This window comes from Brienomyrus brachyistius, chromosome 5 (assembly GCF_023856365.1).
Source record: "Brienomyrus brachyistius isolate T26 chromosome 5, BBRACH_0.4, whole genome shotgun sequence".
In the NCBI taxonomy this organism is placed as follows: domain Eukaryota; kingdom Metazoa; phylum Chordata; class Actinopteri; order Osteoglossiformes; family Mormyridae; genus Brienomyrus; species Brienomyrus brachyistius.
In genome coordinates this window covers 23151403-23170367 of record NC_064537.1, presented here as the reverse complement: position 1 = coordinate 23170367, position 18965 = coordinate 23151403, and the positions used below count along the sequence as shown (strand labels likewise).

The window sequence follows — 18965 nt, the reverse complement described above, 5'->3', positions numbered from 1 at the left end:
GAGAGACTGTTTAATTTTTTTATGTTAATAAAAACTTTGTATCTTGAAATTAAGACATATTTGTGTATGGTTACATTTTTTAACATAGATCTTTGTCTTTCGGGCTATATTCTGTCTTCCACCATGTTCTATTGAAAAGGAAAACTGTCCAGTCAGAATTTAGCCTTTCCATAATTCAGCATTTAAGTAGTTAACAGCTTTCATTAAATGTAACATGCTATTTTTGGCTACTTTCAAAAATAATCCATAATAAGCAGAAACACTGCAGTTTCTGCATTGGTTAGCAATTAAAATGGATCAGCTCATCAATCATTCTCTGGCACTGGGCTTGAAAATCGAAGATTATTATAGCATAGTGTCTCAATAAGCATAGAAATACCCTGCTGGCCTTATCAGGTATGTAACATTGTTTGAGAATGAGGGACAAAAATGTTATTACTGCGATCTCAACTTACAAAGAAAGTAGACAGATGGCATACGACTTGGACCACTTACAGAGACTGCAGTATTGTTTTTTATCTGCCTACTTATTACGACAATTATACAACAGATCATAGATATTGAGCTGAAAAAATGGTCCCTGAAAGGTTCTTACTTTTCAAAGATACTTTTTGCCTTGATAACAACAGTTTAACTGAATTATATGGACACGTGATCTGTGCCATAGGGGCTGATTTTGTGCAGTATTATTGACCAAGTGCTGACTGCGACCATCTCCCCACAGACTGATTGGCGTGGTGCGTGGCAGCCTGGTAAACATCCGGAAAGCCCTGAAAGGCCTGGTAGTTATGTCAGCTGAGCTGGAGAACGTCTTTAACAGCATGTTAGTGGGAATGGTGCCAGCCATGTGGGCTGCAAGGTCATACCCCTCCCTCAAACCGCTGGGCAGCTATGTCTCTGACTTCCTGGCCCGGCTACAGTTTCTACAGGTAAGGGAAGAGTTGCCAGAATATTGTAACATTCCCTATAATTCTATCAGACTATCATATATATCAGTGAATCGGAATATCCATTCAGAAGGTTGCAAAGGACCATAGGCAAATATACTAATTAACATTTGTTGTACAACACTGGCTAAAATAGTTCAGGTGTCTTATTAGTTAGCTGCTATTTTATTAATGCGGCTATTTCATTCCTATTTCAAAGGACTGGATAGACTACGGACCTCCCAGTGTCTTCTGGCTATCTGGGTTTTACTTCACGCAGTCCTTTCTCACAGGGGTGTCTCAGAACTTTGCTCGTAAATACAGCATCCCAATTGATTACGTTGGATTTGAGTTTGAGGTAAAGGCCATGCATCACCTGTCTGTTTTCAGCTGTGACTCTTCTGCATATTGAGGCAGCAGCTTTCCAAAAAATATATGTTGGCTTGAAACCCATAATGACCAATGTCAGCAAGCAATGCATGAATTTAATAATCCAGGCAGTATGTGCATGAAACAGATACTATGCAGTGTCAATATTATGTTCTCTAGTTATTTCATAATCAATCAAAGTAGTTACAGTGCTTGTGTCTGGTCAGGTGACCGAGCAGGAGACACACATGGCGGAGAAGCCTGAAGATGGTGCTTACGTGACGGGCCTTTTCTTAGAGGGAGCACGCTGGGATCGAGGCAATATGGTGATTGGAGAGTCCCTCCCCAAAATTCTCTTTGACCCCCTGCCTATAATCTGGCTAAAGCCAGGGAAGATGGCCACCTTTCTCCATGAGAACACCTACGTCTGCCCGGTTTACAAGACTAGTGCCCGCCGAGGAACACTCTCCACTACGGGCCATTCCACAAACTATGTTCTGTCCATGGAGCTGCCCTCCGACCAGCCTCAGAAGCACTGGACCAACCGGGGCGTAGCATGTCTCTGCCAGCTCGATGACTAACGCCTTCCTCCTACTCATATCTAAGGCCTGACATAATGCAACTGTCACAACGGCCATCAATAACCTTGAATGCATGTTATCCTGTTAAAGCACATGACCAGTACCTTAGGACACAGGAATCATTTGTGCCAAACATATACACATCATTACAGTAGCGGTAGGATGGATAACTAAAATAAAGGCATATACTAATGTTTTTAGACAGTAGAGTAGCAACACAAGATAAACTGGAGCTTATATTTTCCCTATCTTTCCGTTTTAAAGACATCAAAAATGAAGCACAATTCGTTGTCTGAGTAAAGGTACAAGGTTATCGTTTTATCTTTAAAATATGAATATATGAGTCTCTTTACACAGGCTAATAAAATTGCAGGCTGCCTTGCCTAAGAGATGAATAGCGCAGTTCATTTTATCCCTTTTCCTCAATCTAAATATTTCCTGAATAAGAGTCCCAATTTTACTCTTGAATACCAGAGAGGCATCATTTATATAAAAAATGTACACCATTGTAAATGGCTGTCATTGGTCTGATCAAATGATGGCATATTATTAACAAGCATACCAATATATTACACACTTCAAATTGAGAATAAACAGATAATACAGTTCCTTAATCCATGTGCGGTTAATTTGGATGTAAGCATACACTTAACATGCGTACTAGTGTATTGTGAAGAAGACTTACAGGGCTAACATTCTGACTCAGCACCTGAACAGATCTACCCCAACCTGCGGCATTTCACGTTTCATCATGTGACTTTAAATAAATAGGTTTGGCCTGCTTCCTCAGCCTCTCCTGAGTGCGAAGACGCCTCCCCTTCTGACTGGCAAGTCCCATTGGTGGAATGTGGATCTGAAAAGGAAAATTACCCAGTGAGAAAGCTAATGGGTTCTCTGACAACTTAAAGTGTTTTAAGATGACATCAATAGATACATCAAGATTAGAATACCACAGAATATGGGCCGCTTCAACCAAATAGTGAAGCAGCACACACATCCCCCCCCCCCCCCCAACAGAAAGAAGAATTATTTGCCTATTTGATTTAGAACAGGATTATCAGAGACTTGTTAGCAGACTAATTATGTCATGCTGTGACTGGGATCAGATTACTTACAGGCCTTGGATATGGATTCTGGTAGTGAAGACCTGTGAAATACCAAAGTGTGTTTTCATTTATTAATTTGTGTTACATGTCACCTATAATTGTGATGTCACATTCCCACATATTAACCAGTTTAGCCATCGTGAAATTATTCTAGCTATAAATAACATTAAAAATATCAAAATGTTAAAGTCTATTATATATCACAACTAAAAATAACATCCATCCATTTTCCAAACCGCTTATCCTACTGGGTTGCGGGGGGTCCGGAGCCTATCCCGGAATCAATGGGCACGAGGCAGGGAACAACCCAGGATGGGGGGCCAGCCCATCGCAGGGCACACTCACACACCATTCACTCACACATGCACACCTATGGGCAATTCAGCAACTCCAATTAGCCTCAGCATGTTTTTGGACTGTGGGGGGAAACCGGAGTACCCGGAGGAAACCCCACGACGACACGGGGAGAACATGCAAACTCCGCACACATGTGACCCAGGCGGAGACTCGAACCCGGGTCCCAGAGGTGTGAGGCGACAGTGCTAACCACTGCACCACCATGCCGCCCTCTAAAAATAACATTTCCAGGTAAATCAAAATAAGAGCAGAATAAAATAAAATTCCCTCCCCCCGCATACCATCTTCAACCTTCATTCAATAATATAATTCATGGGCCCCATTTATCAGCAACATACTTGTAAAAATACATCCTTTTCTTGTCCTAATTACGAATAGTAACGGATTGTTTGTGAAATATAAGAGACTGAGGATAGAACTGAGTCAACTCACTGTAATATTGCAAATTATAATAAATGCATTTACAAAAAATGACAGTGTTTAGTTCTGATAGTTGACAGTAAACTATGACACAAAATGCAGGTATCGGAATTTGGTGTGTCTGGTTTCTCCCTTTATATGCATATGACTATTTCATAGTCACAAGTGGGAATGCACAAAAATGCATGCAATGTCAGCCATTATATCTGAAATATACCTTGCCTTATGCTGTGTAATTTGAGATACACTTTAGACTGAGAATCTGTTGTTTAAAATGAATGGGAAGCAGCCATCAGCAAACTCTCTGTGCATCACTGTGAAGTTCACATCAACACTCCTCTAACTAAAAAGCAATGCACATACATTATTTATAAAACTTAAAATATGCCAATTTCCCACCAGGAATCAATGAAATACCATCTCATCTCTTTCATACTATCTTTGCAGATGCCACAAGTTGTTTTTTGTAAAGAAATTATATTTGCGTCCCATCTAGTGTGCCCTATGCTGCCAGCGACAGGCTCCAGACCCTCCCAGCTCAGCTCTGTTCAGGAAAAGTGGTTGGAAAATTGATGGATTTCCAAATGTGGCTCTCAGGTACATATCACAACAACTATATATCAAAGCATTGCAATTAGATGTTTCAGTTCAACTCACCAATTTCAATCCTAGCTTGACATTCTTCTATGCATTTCCTGATGGATTCAGCATCAGTTAACTACAAACAGATTTATGCTTAATGAAACCACCTTATTTCGGTTACATTATTTCATGATAACCCACAGGGGAACACTCAGTACCTGTTTATTTTGCCGGAAGAGTGTCCTAGACTCCTGAACAATGTAGTTTTTCTCAATTTCCGTGTCATGTGGACGCACACAGTGGGTATGCCAGCTCCGAGCAATTCGCAGTATCCTCCTATACAGTGACAGAACCTCTTGCCGTGTGGCAAGCGTCATTGCGGGCCATTAAATAAATCTAATAATTAAACAAACAAACAAACAAATTAGATGTTTTCTGATATATACTCGCTTTGTCGTCACTTCCCAAGTACACAATAAATGGAAAAACAGAAACGCAAATAAGTACATAATATAATCAGAACCACTAGGTGGCAATGTCTTGCTTTTTAACTTAAGACCATCTGTACAGCTGCATGTCATAGAATAAAAGACGCATGTAAAACACATTGCAAACAAATATTTATTCGTTTAAAGGAAGCAGTTTTGGAAAATTAGTAATATATCCTGGTTACTGTTCGATGGCAAACGATGTACTCTTGTATAACAAGCGACAAGAGTAACTTCGACTGGATAGCTAGTTGATATGACTAAAACACTTCTGAGGTAATGAATACTCACCCATTTACTACAATCGTGTAAAGTTAATAGTACCAATAATTAATACATTCTAATAAAGAACATAAATCAGAAACAACCCCTCCGACTCGGAATTTTACAAGATATTTATGGACAACCAGCAGTTAATAAAATACGGACACAGAATAGAGAAAACAACACGAAGAAACGCAGCACCGGAGACAGTTCAAATGTCCAAAATACCTCGTTCGCTTTTCGTACACCTCGCTGGCTACACCCTCTCAGCGGCGTTTGTCGCTTTCTTATGACGACAGACACGTTTGCCGTGATGTAATACGCAGACCGTGGGAGCTGCGGCGACGCCGATGCCCTGCAGGAAGTGATGCGGGGAAAATTCTCATTATTATCCACTCCGTAGAGACGGAGAAAAGAGGAAGGAAGGGATACGCGCAGAGAGAACTGAGGCATTTATAGCCAGGTATCCGCAGTTTACACACGAGGATCCGCGGGAGTGGCACACGCGCAGCACAGCCGAAGTAAAAGACGTCGGAAACGAGGTGATTTGGATGAGGAAGCTGCTCCGTGTCGCCTAACCCCGAGTGAGCCTGAGCCTCAGGAGCGATGAGTGTCAGTTTCACGGTATTCACCGCCGTCTAGAAGGTAAGTTCGCTGTTACCGGGGCCGTGCACCCTCTGTTAGATGGCTTACGGGCTTTGACACTTTCTGTCGCTGTAGTTTGAACTTCACAGAACTGTCTGCGGAGGAGAATGTGGTGCGATCGGCGGGGCGAAGGTGCAGATGGGTACCCCCCCCCCGCTTGCCAAATAGCTTATCACTACAGACGCGTTACTGTATTCAGGCAGGCGGCCCCTTTCGTAACTTTCGACACATGAACCACTTTTCAGAAGCTCGCGGAGTACTTGGTAAAATGTCCACACTCCTTCTATCATGTATACAAATGAATAAGATGATCATCAGCAGTTGCTTGCTGTGACCCTGCTACATCCAAATGTCTTTGTTACCCTCTCGGCTAAGTGAATTAACCTCCCGACTCCTGGCTAAACAATGATCTCCGCGTTGTTTAATTACCAAACAGGAAAGCTCTGGCTACGTGCAAAAGAAAAACAACAAACGTTGTAACCCAGCTTGTTCGGGTTAGTGAACGTAGCTGCCTAGCCGGCTAGCTAATTCAGCTGAGATGCTTCCCAGTCGCCATTCTGACAAACTGAAATATTATTAATTGTTCTTTTAGCTGTCGGTGCTGATTGCCCGGCAACGTCGTGTGACTTGGTGGGTATGTTGTGGTTTTGTCACGTTTTGCTGACCGATCGACTGCAAAAGTGCGTGGACTCTGGGTGGGATCGGACTGAGACGCCGTATGTATCCATACGAGATCTGACGTGGTAACTGATTTTTTTTTCGAGACCAAGTCAGGAAGCCATCTCGGCTGTGAGGCAGCAGCGGAGGAGTGCCTCATCGGTTATCATGAGGTCCACGCCGAAACGGAGCGGCCAGGCTCTCGTACCGCATGGGCTGAGTGTGCTGCCTGGGCATGCCCGCAGCAGGCGTGTGTCCGCGATCCTCGCATTCACTTTTTTCGAGTGTAATTCATCTGGTCCCAGTTTGAACCCGTGTTACGCTCAGCTGGCACAGCATCCAGCTGTTAGACTATAGGCCCAATTTTACAGACAATAGCCTTTTTTATGAATTACTTGCCGTTCAGGCTGTGATGATATATCCATTCTGTCCTGCATTGGCATGCGCAAGTTTTGCTCGTTGTTTTTTCTCTCCTTTTTTTTGCATACATTTCATATTGATGCTTTTCAGAGATAAGCATATACGGTTTTAGGGATGCAAACTTTACCTGCTTGTTTGCACGTTTGTCAGCTTTTTGCTAGAGAATTTTTATTAATGTTTACGTTGTAACCACATAACTGTGAGATTTGTAGGGTGGTTAGCAATAAAACAGGATTGCAGTTTTTGAGGCAGGTACAATGCTTAGCGTTTGTAAAGTGGAAACTAGGAATTGTCAGTATTGACTCGTTCACTGAATTAACATGTTCATGATGTATTGTATAGCGTTGCAACAAGTAATTCTGTCCCTATGGGTGCAGCCTATGTAACGTGATGCAGGGTTAATTCATACGTACAGGGCTAGTCACGTGACCAACATCCAGGAGGTTTTGTATTGCAGCAACTCTGCAACACACAGGCGCGCGCACGCACGGGCTGACCATCCCGGAGCTGCTGACATGGCTGTAGGGAAATCTTACTGTGCCAAAGGCCGCTGCCTCGCTGTGCTCCCCCGGGGCGGACGCTGTAATTAACCCGCCTCCCGAGGTGTCATCCAAGCGGAGCATTCCGCTGCCTAAAGTCTGTGTCAGGAGGTGACCTTTTAGCGCTCTTAAGGCTGACGCCGTTATGGCGACCCGCTTGTTGTCCTCTTTTGGTTACAGTGTTTCTGCGGCACGGTCGTTAATGTAACTGGTTATTCCTAAAACTACAGACGGTTCTAACTGAAGTAACGGTTAAACACAAGACTCGCTGAAGCTGCAGTTTTGAGATCTAGGTTTACAGATATTAGAGCTCTCTTCTGTCGTCTGATCTCTAAAACAGCTGACTCTTCAGTATTTGCGATCGATTTGCTGTAAACCTGAATAAACTTAAAAGTACATGGATGTATTCTAAACGTTTTGATTTAGGTTCACTATAAAGTGTTCATTCGCAAGCCTTTCAATGGCCGCTTTTGTAATGTAAAGTTATTATCAATCGGGTGTGTTTTGTAACAGTGGTGGGCCAGAAGCTTGTGTAGACAGCAGACTGGAAGTAATGGCACTGCGGACAGGCGCATGAAATCAGCTGCAAGTGTGTGTGTGTGTGTGTGTGTGGGATACAGAGATGTTTGCGCAATTTTGACAGGCTTCTGAAAGGTATTAATTGTCATAGTGAGAGGGACTTGGATCAATTCAGCTCCCTTGCTGCTGATCTGGAGGTAAGAGGACACAGTGCGTGACCCTTGGCAGAGTGTCCATTTGGAGCAGCAGATCTGCAGTGTCATGTGCAGGGTTTTTACACTTGAGCCAAAACAATCCACATGCAGGTTAGTGTTGAAATCAAAAGAAAACCCCAAATAATATGTTGAGCTTGGAGGTGTGAGATGTGATATATGGACTCCTGGTTTGGCTGTGGGGACACACAGAGCAGACCAGTCTTGGAAAAGGGGCCTTTTCGATTTATTTGGGGCCTCAACTGAGGCTGACATTAACTAAGCAATGGAAATGATCATGCCTTATAGGTCACTGTAATACAGATGCAACTGTAATGAAGAATAACTCTCCAATTGCTGACAGTTTACCGTGTGACTCTTCCGGACTTCCTGGCAGGACATTCTCTGGTTAAGTCTCTGTGATCCAGCATTGAAGCAACATCCAAACGGTAACATGGCCTCCCGGATTACATTAACCTAGACTTTGGGATCACATGTCCCAGGCAGGATTAAGGTTAAGTGGATTTCCAGTGAGGAAAAATGACACATTCAGATGAAATGTGGCTGCATGCAATTAGTGGAGGAAAAAACACGCAAATTTCCCCACTGTGGGATCAATAAAGTACTATCCTATCCTAAATGATTAAAATATTGTTATTTAGCTGATCATTATCTAGGCAAGTTTCCCCTTTGGGCGTGGCACCCTAGAGGGCAGTACTCAGTGCAGCCATACCAGTTACATCACTAACAAGTCTGACGCAGAGCATCAGGAGCCATCTTTAGCTGTCCAGTTCTATGCCCGCATGTTAAGCTCTTAATCAAAACAGTCATTGGATTTATTTATTTATTAATTCTAAACGTGGGTTCTTTAACCATCTATATATCCATGTCCAATACCCAGTCAGTTTATGTGCTATAGCAATCATTATTTAACCATTAAAAAACGAATTGGTACAGGTTAACCTGAATAACACTGTCAACACAAAGCTGCACCCTAAGCGTTGTGCTGGGAGGTCGGTAGGTTAGGGTGCCATTTGATGGTTTAGTTGTGGGTTGGTGAAATCTCCTGCTTTGAGCTTTTTGTCTTCTGGGGCTCCTTATACCACCTAATTTGCATGTACTTCAGGAGTAAATGATGATTGTTACTCTTTGTTTATGTGTTTCCTGTTTCGTAAATGAAAGGTTTTAGAAAACACTAAATTCTTCTTTCTAAACAACGACTAGCTATCAGGGCTTCTGCTGTCAATTAAATCTAATTAAGACATTTGAAATGTAACTAATATTAACCACCCATATTCCATAACTGCTTATGCAGCACAAAGGCTCAGCAAGCCTGGAACCTGACCCAGGATGCACTGGGCACAAGTCAGGAGGACACCCTGGACAGGATCTCAGTCTGTCACAAGGCAAACACTCGCTCGCACAATATGGGCGACTTGGAGACACTGGTTTGCTTATCTGTGTGTTTTTTGAACTCTGGGAGGAAACCAGAGTACCCAGAGAAAACATTCAGTACACAGGGAGAGCAGACACTGTCTGAGCAGGGGTGCGATTCAATGCCCCAATGTTAAATTTCACCAATTCATACTGAAAAGTTAAACTGTCTGAGGGTAACTTTACACCTCCTGTGTGCTCAGTGCCTCTTGATGGAACACTTTATGCTACTTGCTGTGCCCAGTGTTCTCAGTGCTATTTACATTCTCGCTAATAAAATCATGCCTTGTGTAGTTACAATCTCGCATAGCCACATTTTATCTGAATTTGACTGCATCTATTCGGAATCATGACCCATGGCTGAAGATTTCTCCTTCAGTGATCAGTGTATGAAAAACACAGGCTGTTCTGCAGGCGAATAAACAACTTGCTATAGTGTTTTCTTCCCTTTTTATAATGTCAAAGATTTACTATGATGATGCGTTCAAGGAACTAACAGCTGGTGGCTTAAAGCGTGTGAGTCTGCCGCTGTGGCCTACACGCTGATGGAGAGCCTGGGATCTGTGGCCGGAGCTCATCACTGCCTCTCCAGTCGCTGGGTGTGTTTCCCTGGCTGTCGGTGAGGGACTTTGGGGTCGTGCATCTTGGCTTCCTGATGACTTGTGAGAGTGTGTGGTTTGCTTTCGGAATCCGAAAATGATCTCCATCTTGATTTTTTATTTTTTATTTTTTGAAAACTTAACCAGCCATCTGTTTTGTTGTGGGGGGGTGGGGAGGTTTCTTGTTAGACATGCGGAGTGGAGAACATTACACCATCAGGCAGCAAAGTCTGCACTTACCTTGTACTTGTTCTGTTGTGGTCCAGCCTTGATCCTGTTCCCTGCAATGATGCCACCAATATCCATGACACTGTTCTAAGAATTCTTGAAGTCAGAAATTGTGCGTGTTTTGCGTTCTCTGGTGAACCATATTGCTCAGATTTCTTCTCCCGAGTAGATATACATCAAGCAAATGTTTGCCTGTTATACCTCTAACAGATGTCCCTGGGCTTGACCTCTTGGTTCCTGTAGACCATACCGTAGATTTCGCCTTGAAGGACTGGGCGGGGTTCAGCTCTGTGTCCCTGCTACTCAGTGGGGCTGCGGGTCTGGCAGCAGGGATTGTGTTGAACAGTGTCAGGCGGGATTATCAGATTAAGGTTGGGGTTGTCAGCCAGGCTGGCCCCTGTCTCAGGCAGCATTGCCAGCTTTCCGGCACTCGGAGGAGACTATGTCCATTGGTCTGGAGATGGAACGGGATGAGCTGTGACGTTCCTGACCTTCAGATGGACTCGGGGGGTCTTGCTGGTTAGCCGGTACCTCTTATCATCCGTGTTAAAACCTGTAGTTGGAAAGTGAAGTGGGCTTAACTGTGTTTAACTCCAATGAAATGCTAAGTGTGAATGTTTTAAGTCTTTATGTTCTTTTAAATCTTAGACTTGTCCACATTTATGCTTCATCCATTAACAAACACATTTAACACGGCCTGATTTTTATATACAATATTTAAAAAGCCTCTATTGTTCTGCTTGGGTGCCTTCTATGTTGATGAAGTTTGATTAAGCAAATTTTGTTATAGGTAGGAAATGGCAGTATAAAGACTTTTTGTACATTGTGTCCAAACCTCTGCAATAACATTGATGTCACAGTGGCTAACCAGGAATGTGATTAGTTTAAAGAATGTCTTTGTTCTGTTTTTAAAAGCCACCTTGATAAAAATTACCCTTAACGTTAGCATATTCTTTGTCTTTGTTTTCTAAGCTTACCATATTATGTTAAAATGATCAAATCTTGCTCAAATACTTGCATAGATTCCTTGTTAAAGGATGAGTGGTATGACTAGGGCTGTTCGATGTGATTCTAAAGCAATATCACAATAAATTAAGCATTTACATCAATTTACTATTAAGGAACGATTATTTAGTTTTTGTGTTTTTCTTGCCCTCATATTTCACTTACAAGGTTTGTACTGTAAGTATCACAGCTGTTTATTAAACAAATAAAGCTGGGATATTTTTTCTAATGAAAGACTATCTGTTTATGATTTAAAAAATAATTGAAGGAAACACAGATGAACCATTTATGGTTATTGAATATTTTGAACAACTGAAATTGCTTCGAAATAAAATAGTCTTATGAAAGGTCATTTTCAGTTTTAATGTAAAAAGCAAGTTCCCAAAAGAATATTCTTGCAAATAAAATAAATTGCAGTGGAATCCGCTTTTAGGGATCACGTCTGTCAGCGTGAAATACATTATTATAACAGATTTTTTTTCCTTTTTGTTTCAGGCACATTACCATGTAATTGACATTTGTATATTTATTATATATATTATATACATAAATATAAATTAATAAAACGGACAGTGGCTATTTACTGAATTTTATTGACACTTTCAAAATACAGTACAACTGTTTCAAACATTTTCCAAGTCATAGTACATTAAATTACTGAACAATGTGTAATTCAAATACGCTACAATACAGTGCAATATTGTACATAAAATATAGCTTGCTTTAGTTTCACTGCTGCATCTTGGTGCTCGTTTTTGTCAGTTTATCATAAGCTTTGAGTCTATTTCTGTCATTGAGAGACAATGACTTTCTTTTTTCCATAATGTTTTCTGTGCACACAGCAGTAGCCTCAGGTAGCTAGCCAGAAGCAGACAGGTTACTGCAGGATAAAGTTACCGTAATTTTTTACGCTTATTTATAAAAAGACCCAAAATGAACACTGTAAGTTGACTACTTGATTACTATAAGTGAATTTTTTAAACGGTACTTGTACAGGAATGATTCTGTCCCAAGGTCTTTGATCAATGGAAGTGGTTGATCACTATTCCCTTGATCACTGTAAGAAGGTTCCACTGTACTTTAAGTACTGCAAGTATTGAAACCGACTGGTGGCATTACTTTAGTAGCTGAAACTGTTTTGCCGCAGTGTTTACGTTTGACCTCTTTTTGTTCGGTGTCATCTTTACTAAAGCCACAAGGTGTGCAAACGATGTAAACGTCATTTTTTCTTTTGTGCAAGGTGCTCGATTTGCTTGGTCGGCTCTGTTTGCGACATGGAAGCAACGTGGAGGAGAACTCAGACTACATTAGTATTAATAGAAGTGTGTGTGTGTGTGTGTGTGTGTATGTATATGTATATGTATGTATATATGTATGTGAAAAAAACGTGACTAATATGGGCAAGATTGTCGATCAGAGGTTCTGAATGTTGCCCAGCCCCTTGCTATGACTGCAATGGTAGTGATTTATTTCCAGTATGCCTACAGGAGGCAGACAGACCAGGAGCTGATGATAAACAGCCTTTAAGGTAAAATGACCCAAAATGCAAGTAACAAAGCTTTCCAGTAATTGGAGCATCTGAGACCAAAATGAATGAGATTCAAAGCAGTCATATACAGACTGCAGCTGAGGCATGCTAGGAAAGTTGGTGTGTGTGTGTGTAGCATGTGTAGGTCAAATATACATTACATTGTGGGGACCAAGTGTACCCGCAACATAATAATAACCCGTTGTTTTGTAGTTGTGGAGATCAGTTTTCGGCCCTCACAAGGGAAACTGAATTTTATAAAAATCTGTGACTGGAAACTAAAAATGCCAAAAGACTTTGTTTTGTTTGGTTGTTTTTGGCTAAGGTTAGGGCGGGGTAGGGGTAAAGATTGTCATTGTTGGGATTAGGGTTTTGCCCATAGAATTGAATGAACGGTCCCAACAAAGATATGAGTGTGTGTGTTTGTAGATGGGGGAGTGAGGGAAAGCGAGAGAAAGGGGTAGCCCTTCCATTTCAGCCGGCTTTAAAGTCTGTTAGCAGTCACAAGCCGAAGATGTTGCTTAACTCTATTAAATTCTTGAAGGTGTTGGTTTTCCACTGGCATACAAACTGATATTGCCGCCAAATTACATCACAACGCAAGGCTGTAGTATATTATTGGGCTGGATGATGCCATACTAATAGCAGCAACATGTTACGTACATGCGATTCTTACTTCGCTAGTCAGCTTGATTTAAGATCAGGCTTTTTCTTACCTCCAATTGGGTACAGACACAGCGCAGGAAGTTTAAGCTTCACTAAAACATTTTTACTCTGTCACAGGAAAAAAAACTTGACAAGTTTTGCAATTCTAATGATTATTCCTATTCAAGTTCTTCTAGTATATGCTTAAAAATCAGATGAAAGTTTACCTCTGCTGTTTTTACATGAGCGCTGCATGCATTCTCTGTGACAACCATAATCTTTTTTTTGTCCTTGCTGTTTAAATCGCTCCTAGATGAGTTTGTGAGAAGCTTTTTTTTTTTGCTTTAAAATAATCACATTGATCACAAAATCACATTTTCCAATACCGTCCTGTCCTGATATATTATACAAAATACTTTTGTCATGCCATGCTGATCTTGTAGTTCTTCCTACCAGAGCAATCGAAGATTGGGTTTCATTTGCCCATGTATCCCTTATTGTTTTATTGTTTTTTTTTTTGCTGCTTTTATTGTTTTCTGATATTGCGACTTTTTATTATTATTTTTTTTTTTTATGACAGCGTTTGTATTGCATTTCAGAGGCAGGCTGTTTGCATAAGCAGTTCACAAAGAAAGAAAGTACCACCCCGAAGTACCACAGTTGGTTTGGCACTTTAGGTAGTGGAACTTTTGGTACTCAGTGGAAAAGGGGAAAGTACCAAAAGTACTGTACAAAAAGTATGGCACCTGGTGCGGTGGAAAGCACCCTTAATCACTTCTTCTGCAGAATGTGCTCCGTGAATGTAGTAAATAATGCATAAAATGCTCCGTAAGTTGTTAGGACCTTGTTCAAACTGAGCTTCCTGTCCCTTATCACTTATTAAATGTAATTTGAGATAATCACTGGAGGAGAAACTTACCTTTGACATTTGACATTAATCTCCACAGCATCACCAAAAGCATTCAAGGTTAAAATAAGCAGAGCCTACATGCATGCAGTACATTTAATGTAAATGAACGTCCCTTTTAGTTTTCCTGGTCGTCATTGTTTTACTGCTAGTATATGGTATGTTAAATGATAATATTAATATAAAACTCCACTATTTAACATAGTTCTAAAGGCAGTGCTAAGAATAAAGATGATTGACATTTTAAATATTTTATTAACAACCAAACCGTGGCAAGACCCACCGAACGAATGTAGAGGTTATAATTGCCAATGGGAATCGGCACTTAAAATGAAATTTACGCTATGAAGGTTGGAAAGTCAGCAAGAAGCTCCAATAATCTCAGCAGTCCCGGCTAAATCACTTTTTATTGGATTTTTGCAATAAGATGCAACATCCGATTCACAGGGTTCCTCCCCACACAAAAACACCTGATACCGGAGCCGCATGCTTCCTGTAAGATCGGTAAGATGAATTTTGTGGTGCTTTAGCGTGACATCTAGCATTGTCTAAATTTAAGCATGGTGATTTAAGGTTGTCATTCTATCTCGCAACGCAAAACCTATGGACTGCAGGGGGTCACAGTGACAGACTGGTGAAGGCAAGAAACGCAGAGAAGAGTTTGAGAGACATCTTGCTTGCAGCTATGCTGCAAGATAGTATTATGTGCTAGTGACATGAAGACCTATGAGCATCCATTCATCTTTGAGTGGGTATGAGGTCCAACACGTGTACCGTGTATGGGAGGCCGAGCCGTGCCCACATGCTGTGTTTGGCGGGTGGCCGCGGCGACGTCACAGTGATCAGCTCGGAAACGGTACCAAGTGTCGTTGTTGTCATAGCCGGTGGTAGAACATTTAGCAAACAAAGAGCCCCACCCTGGGAAGAGGCAGCCAAATCGCTTGCTTTCTAAATCTAATTGTACTTGTGGGAGAAAGGATGTAAAATGCCACAAAGCCAGGCAATAACTCAGTGACTGCAGCATAGGTGTTAAAAAAACAAAACAAAAACGATTATGTGTGAAGAATTGTGTTCCCGGCAAGTCCCTGTTTCTGTCTCGCAAGAGCCGTTCCACGCTTTTACGACGAGGCTTTACACTTAAATACTTACTTGAAATTGAACACTCAGGATTTGTGGTGAAATACTTTCACATAGCTCCAGAGAGTATAACCACTTTATTCTGAAGTGCGGGTTGCTTGATAGACCTATTGTTTAGCACTGTGTTTCTCAATCTGGTCCTTGAGGACCTACGGCCAACCCACCTTTTTGCTCCCCGCCAGACGTTCAGCATTTTTGCTCCCGGCCAGACGGTCCGCATTTTTGCTCCCTCTCTGGGAACAAAAACTTGGACTGTCTGGGTTCCTGAGGACCAGATTTAGAAACACTGATTTAGCAGAATGATCTTCAGGTTACAAGATGGTGGTGAATTTTAATGTCTTTAACATCCTGGTATTTAAGCATAGAGGTGGATCATTTTACCTTATCGTGATAGTAGGATTTAAGTAATGATTAACGTTGCATGTTTCCTAGGCCCTTGAGGCTAAGTACCTCACTCAGGGCTCCTGTGGCTGGTCCAACATCCACAAGGGAACTGCCTTTCCTTCATGATTTCAGTGTGTATTATAGTTGAAAGTGTACTTTTCTGGAAGTGAAAGCCAGCATTGTGGTGACAGTAACAGCCTGTCTGTCTGCCTTTCAGCTCCGTGGATGCCGAACTCAGCCCACTGAAATCGGCGATGGTTCCTCCTTTCTTTACGATCGGTGTGTTCAGGGAAGTCTGTGTGAGTATTTCCTCTTAATGGGGCTGGATATCCCCCCTGTGTTTTGTGAACGATTTCGACCGTTAGCATTGTCCTGTACCAAATTGGCATATAGTCACTTTGCCCTGTAATAAATACTGCTGGTGTTTTTTAAGTGACCCATGTAAGTGATGGTATTCCTAAGGCTGGAGCTCTTCTTTAGTGATGCCGCCATTTGTTTAGGCGCTCCGGCGCTGTCGGCTGCGATTGAAGGTCGTGACACTGGGGGCTGTCATTAGCTGGTCTGGAGGAGCTGGATGCAGGGGGGCGCCGCCCTCTTAATTGAGTGTTTCTGCAAGCTGGTGGGAGCGGTGAGACGGACCTCCATTTCCCGTGTGACAGCCTTTGGAATGTGTCCGGTTATTTTGTACCATCTCAGTTTTTAAATATTAAATAGGGTCACGAGCTTATATTACTTGGACATATTTTTGAGGCTGCATGTGTTTTGTTTTACATAATTACCATTATTGGGTGCCGTGGGGGCTCAGTGGGTGGTGCTCTGGGTAGCTCAACCATGGGTGAGGGTTTGAATCTGACCCTCCACACTGTGTGTGAGTGTGTGTGTGTGTGCCTGGACTTTGCAAAGTGGAATTACAGCCAGTCGCTGTGAGGGCATCCCACCATCATGACTACAATGAGTCCTTGACGTAGGGATGCCGTTAGCTTAACCCACTGCTCAGAAGCCTGCTATTCGCCCCGTTTCTAAGCTGAAGGCCTTCTAGTTTTCAGTCAATATCGTGAAACGTGGCTTCCGGGTTCGGGCCAAGCAGCTTGCAGGGATGTTTGTTTACGTTCTACTTCTGTAAGTCAAAGGGGCTTACGGCAATCTCTTCCGAAGGATTTTCTTGAACCGTTAGCACAGTGCTAACAGCCCAGCGTTAGTCATTAAGCTAAGAGCACCGGAATAAGAGATCAGCCATCAAATGTCTAACAGCTGTAGCCTTTTCCAGCGCATTTGCCCCCGTGCTTCGGCTCGGCAGTAATGCCAGTCGGAGGGGAGACGGTAAAGGTGACTCCAGGGGTACCGACACAGCGGCCCGTGGAAGGTAAGGAGAGTAAATGGTGCTGAGGATCCTGCGGGAGTAATATTGGGATATTGTGCATGTCTAGCCCGAGCGCTTTTTCATCTGCCAAGGGCCGTCAGCGCTCCCTAACGTTCCTCAGTCGGCCAAAGTAATTGCGGCCTGCACTCCAATTCACAGGCTCCATCTTGTCCTGACTGCTGGTGTATCAATGTTCAAATATTAAATGCTCTCCTTTGTCCTCAGCTCCAATTTAGTTTTTTTGTTTTCTTTTGCTTGTTTTGGCAGCGCCTCAGTACGGCATGCCGATCGCCTGCTTCAACCACTTGCTCAATGACGGCAGGCATAGTGGTTGGGTTCCTCGCATTGCACGAGTTTAGCAAGCAGGTCTGAACAATGATCGCTAATCTGGAAGCATCGCCGGGCTCCTTGTGAGCCTGGCTGGCCTTGCAGCCATGGTAATGAGTTTAGTGTCCCACCCCCCCCTACCACTGCACCTCCCACCCTCCAGATGGCGAATCGCCATGTCGCGCTCAGCATTTCTGTAGTCCGTAGACCGATGAAGAGGGACCCATTGGGGTGGAATGCTTATTTCCCAGGTCATTTAAGGGTCTTGCAAGTGGCAGTAGCTGGACCAGCTCACTGCCTGGTCTATATCAGTATATTACAGCTTTATTTAAATTTAAAGTTTCATTTTACATTTATTTGGCTGGTTTGGCAACAAACATGAAAGGAAATCTTGGGTTCAGAGAACAGGGTCAGCCAGCACCCCTGGAGCAGTTGAGGCTAAGGGCTGTGCTGAAGGGCCTAACAGTGATGTGGTTGTGCTGCCAGCCACAAGATTTGAACCCACAACCATCCAGGCACAAATCCTCACCTTGCTGAGCCCCACAGCTCCCTGTTGAGAGAGCTTCCGCTGCTTGCTGGTTTGTGAGAAACAGCCCATTCTTTCATCCCGTGTTTCAAGTTCAGGGGCTTGTCATGCTCTTCCTGTGCTTTTTTTTTTTTTTAAACCCAGACGCTAAACATAGATGCCTGCATTTTGGTGGACCAGCAGCTGAAATCTGTCTGAATGCTGCCTAATGGACATGTAAAGTCCAGACAGTATCTGAACATAAAAGATGTCTGTCAGTTTGTTGGACGGGTTGTATTAAGGCTTGACTTTTATTCTTTGTGTTCTTGTATACATTTATTTATTTGTATATAAAATAAAATATTCGTACACATAATATTTAGAATATTGTTTGAGATTATTTGCACATACACCAAAGCTGTTCGTAACCTGCATCTAGTTGTCTCACCTTTTATTTATGTCATGTTTATTTATTAGACAAATATAAATGTCCTATTTATCTCCATTTTTATTCTTTTTTATTAAATTATTATTTTTTGTAAACTACTGTAGGAATGTGACTCTAGGCTGCATTTATATTTTTCGATGTGCAGAAATATTCTGGTATTTATGGTAATTGTTTAATGCGTATGTTCCGGGGAAAGCAGGCCCGGCTATCTCTGGCTTGACGCCTAACGGTAAACTTTGTGCGCCATCTGCAGCCGCCCATGCGAGTGCCAGCTCCTCATTCGGCGCCCATCTTGTCTTCCCTGGCAGGACCCGATGGCATGCTGAGGTGCGTGGCCAGCACAGAGCAGCGGTATCGCGGCGGAGTCAGCCGGACCTGAGGCGCTGAGGGTGGG

At 42.5% G+C, this 18965-nt stretch overlaps 2 protein-coding genes and 1 long non-coding RNA gene across 4 annotated transcripts in view; 2 read left to right on the top strand and 1 right to left on the bottom strand.

The window, feature by feature from the left end:
* The window catches only part of dnah3 (dynein axonemal heavy chain 3), a 36770-nt gene extending 33896 nt beyond the window's left edge, over positions 1–2874 (top strand). The window contains exons 59-61 of the mRNA XM_049012812.1: positions 725–929; positions 1147–1284; positions 1523–2874. Coding sequence (XP_048868769.1) covers positions 725–929; positions 1147–1284; positions 1523–1876 — 697 coding nt within the window. The 3' untranslated portion in view covers positions 1877–2874. The remainder of the gene's footprint in view (positions 1–724; positions 930–1146; positions 1285–1522) is intronic.
* lyrm1 (LYR motif containing 1) lies at positions 2174–5466 on the bottom strand. 2 transcript variants are annotated; one of them, XM_049012814.1, is made up of 5 exons: positions 5322–5466; positions 4560–4737; positions 4417–4477; positions 2992–3023; positions 2174–2729 (listed from the first exon to the last, which is right to left on the bottom strand). In XM_049012814.1, the coding sequence occupies exons 2-5, from the start codon at positions 4716–4718 to the stop codon at positions 2616–2618; spliced, it is 366 nt and encodes a 121-aa protein (XP_048868771.1). In that variant the 5' UTR covers positions 4719–4737; positions 5322–5466; the 3' UTR covers positions 2174–2615. The 2 variants fall into 2 exon arrangements, with proteins under 2 accessions (XP_048868771.1, XP_048868772.1); XM_049012815.1 differs by lacking the exon at positions 5322–5466 and adding an exon at positions 5121–5315.
* LOC125741641 (uncharacterized) lies at positions 5426–18965 on the top strand. Its single transcript, XR_007397826.1, has 3 exons — positions 5426–5738; positions 16149–16230; positions 18880–18965. It is a non-coding gene; the product is annotated as an uncharacterized LOC125741641 (long non-coding RNA).

What these genes read in the sequence shown, in the direction of transcription:
- lyrm1 (XM_049012814.1), bottom strand. Translation starts at nt 4,718, where the DNA reads ATGACGCTTGCCACACGGCAAGAGGTTCTGTCACTGTATAGGAGGATA. An exon ending in TCTTCCGGCAAAATAAACAG is followed by an intron (nt 4,478 to 4,559) that starts GTACTGAGTGTT and finishes ATCTGTTTGTAG; the next exon opens with TTAACTGATGCTGAATCCAT. An exon ending in TCAAGCTAGGATTGAAATTG is followed by an intron (nt 3,024 to 4,416) that starts GTGAGTTGAACT and finishes GGTATTTCACAG; the next exon opens with GTCTTCACTACCAGAATCCA.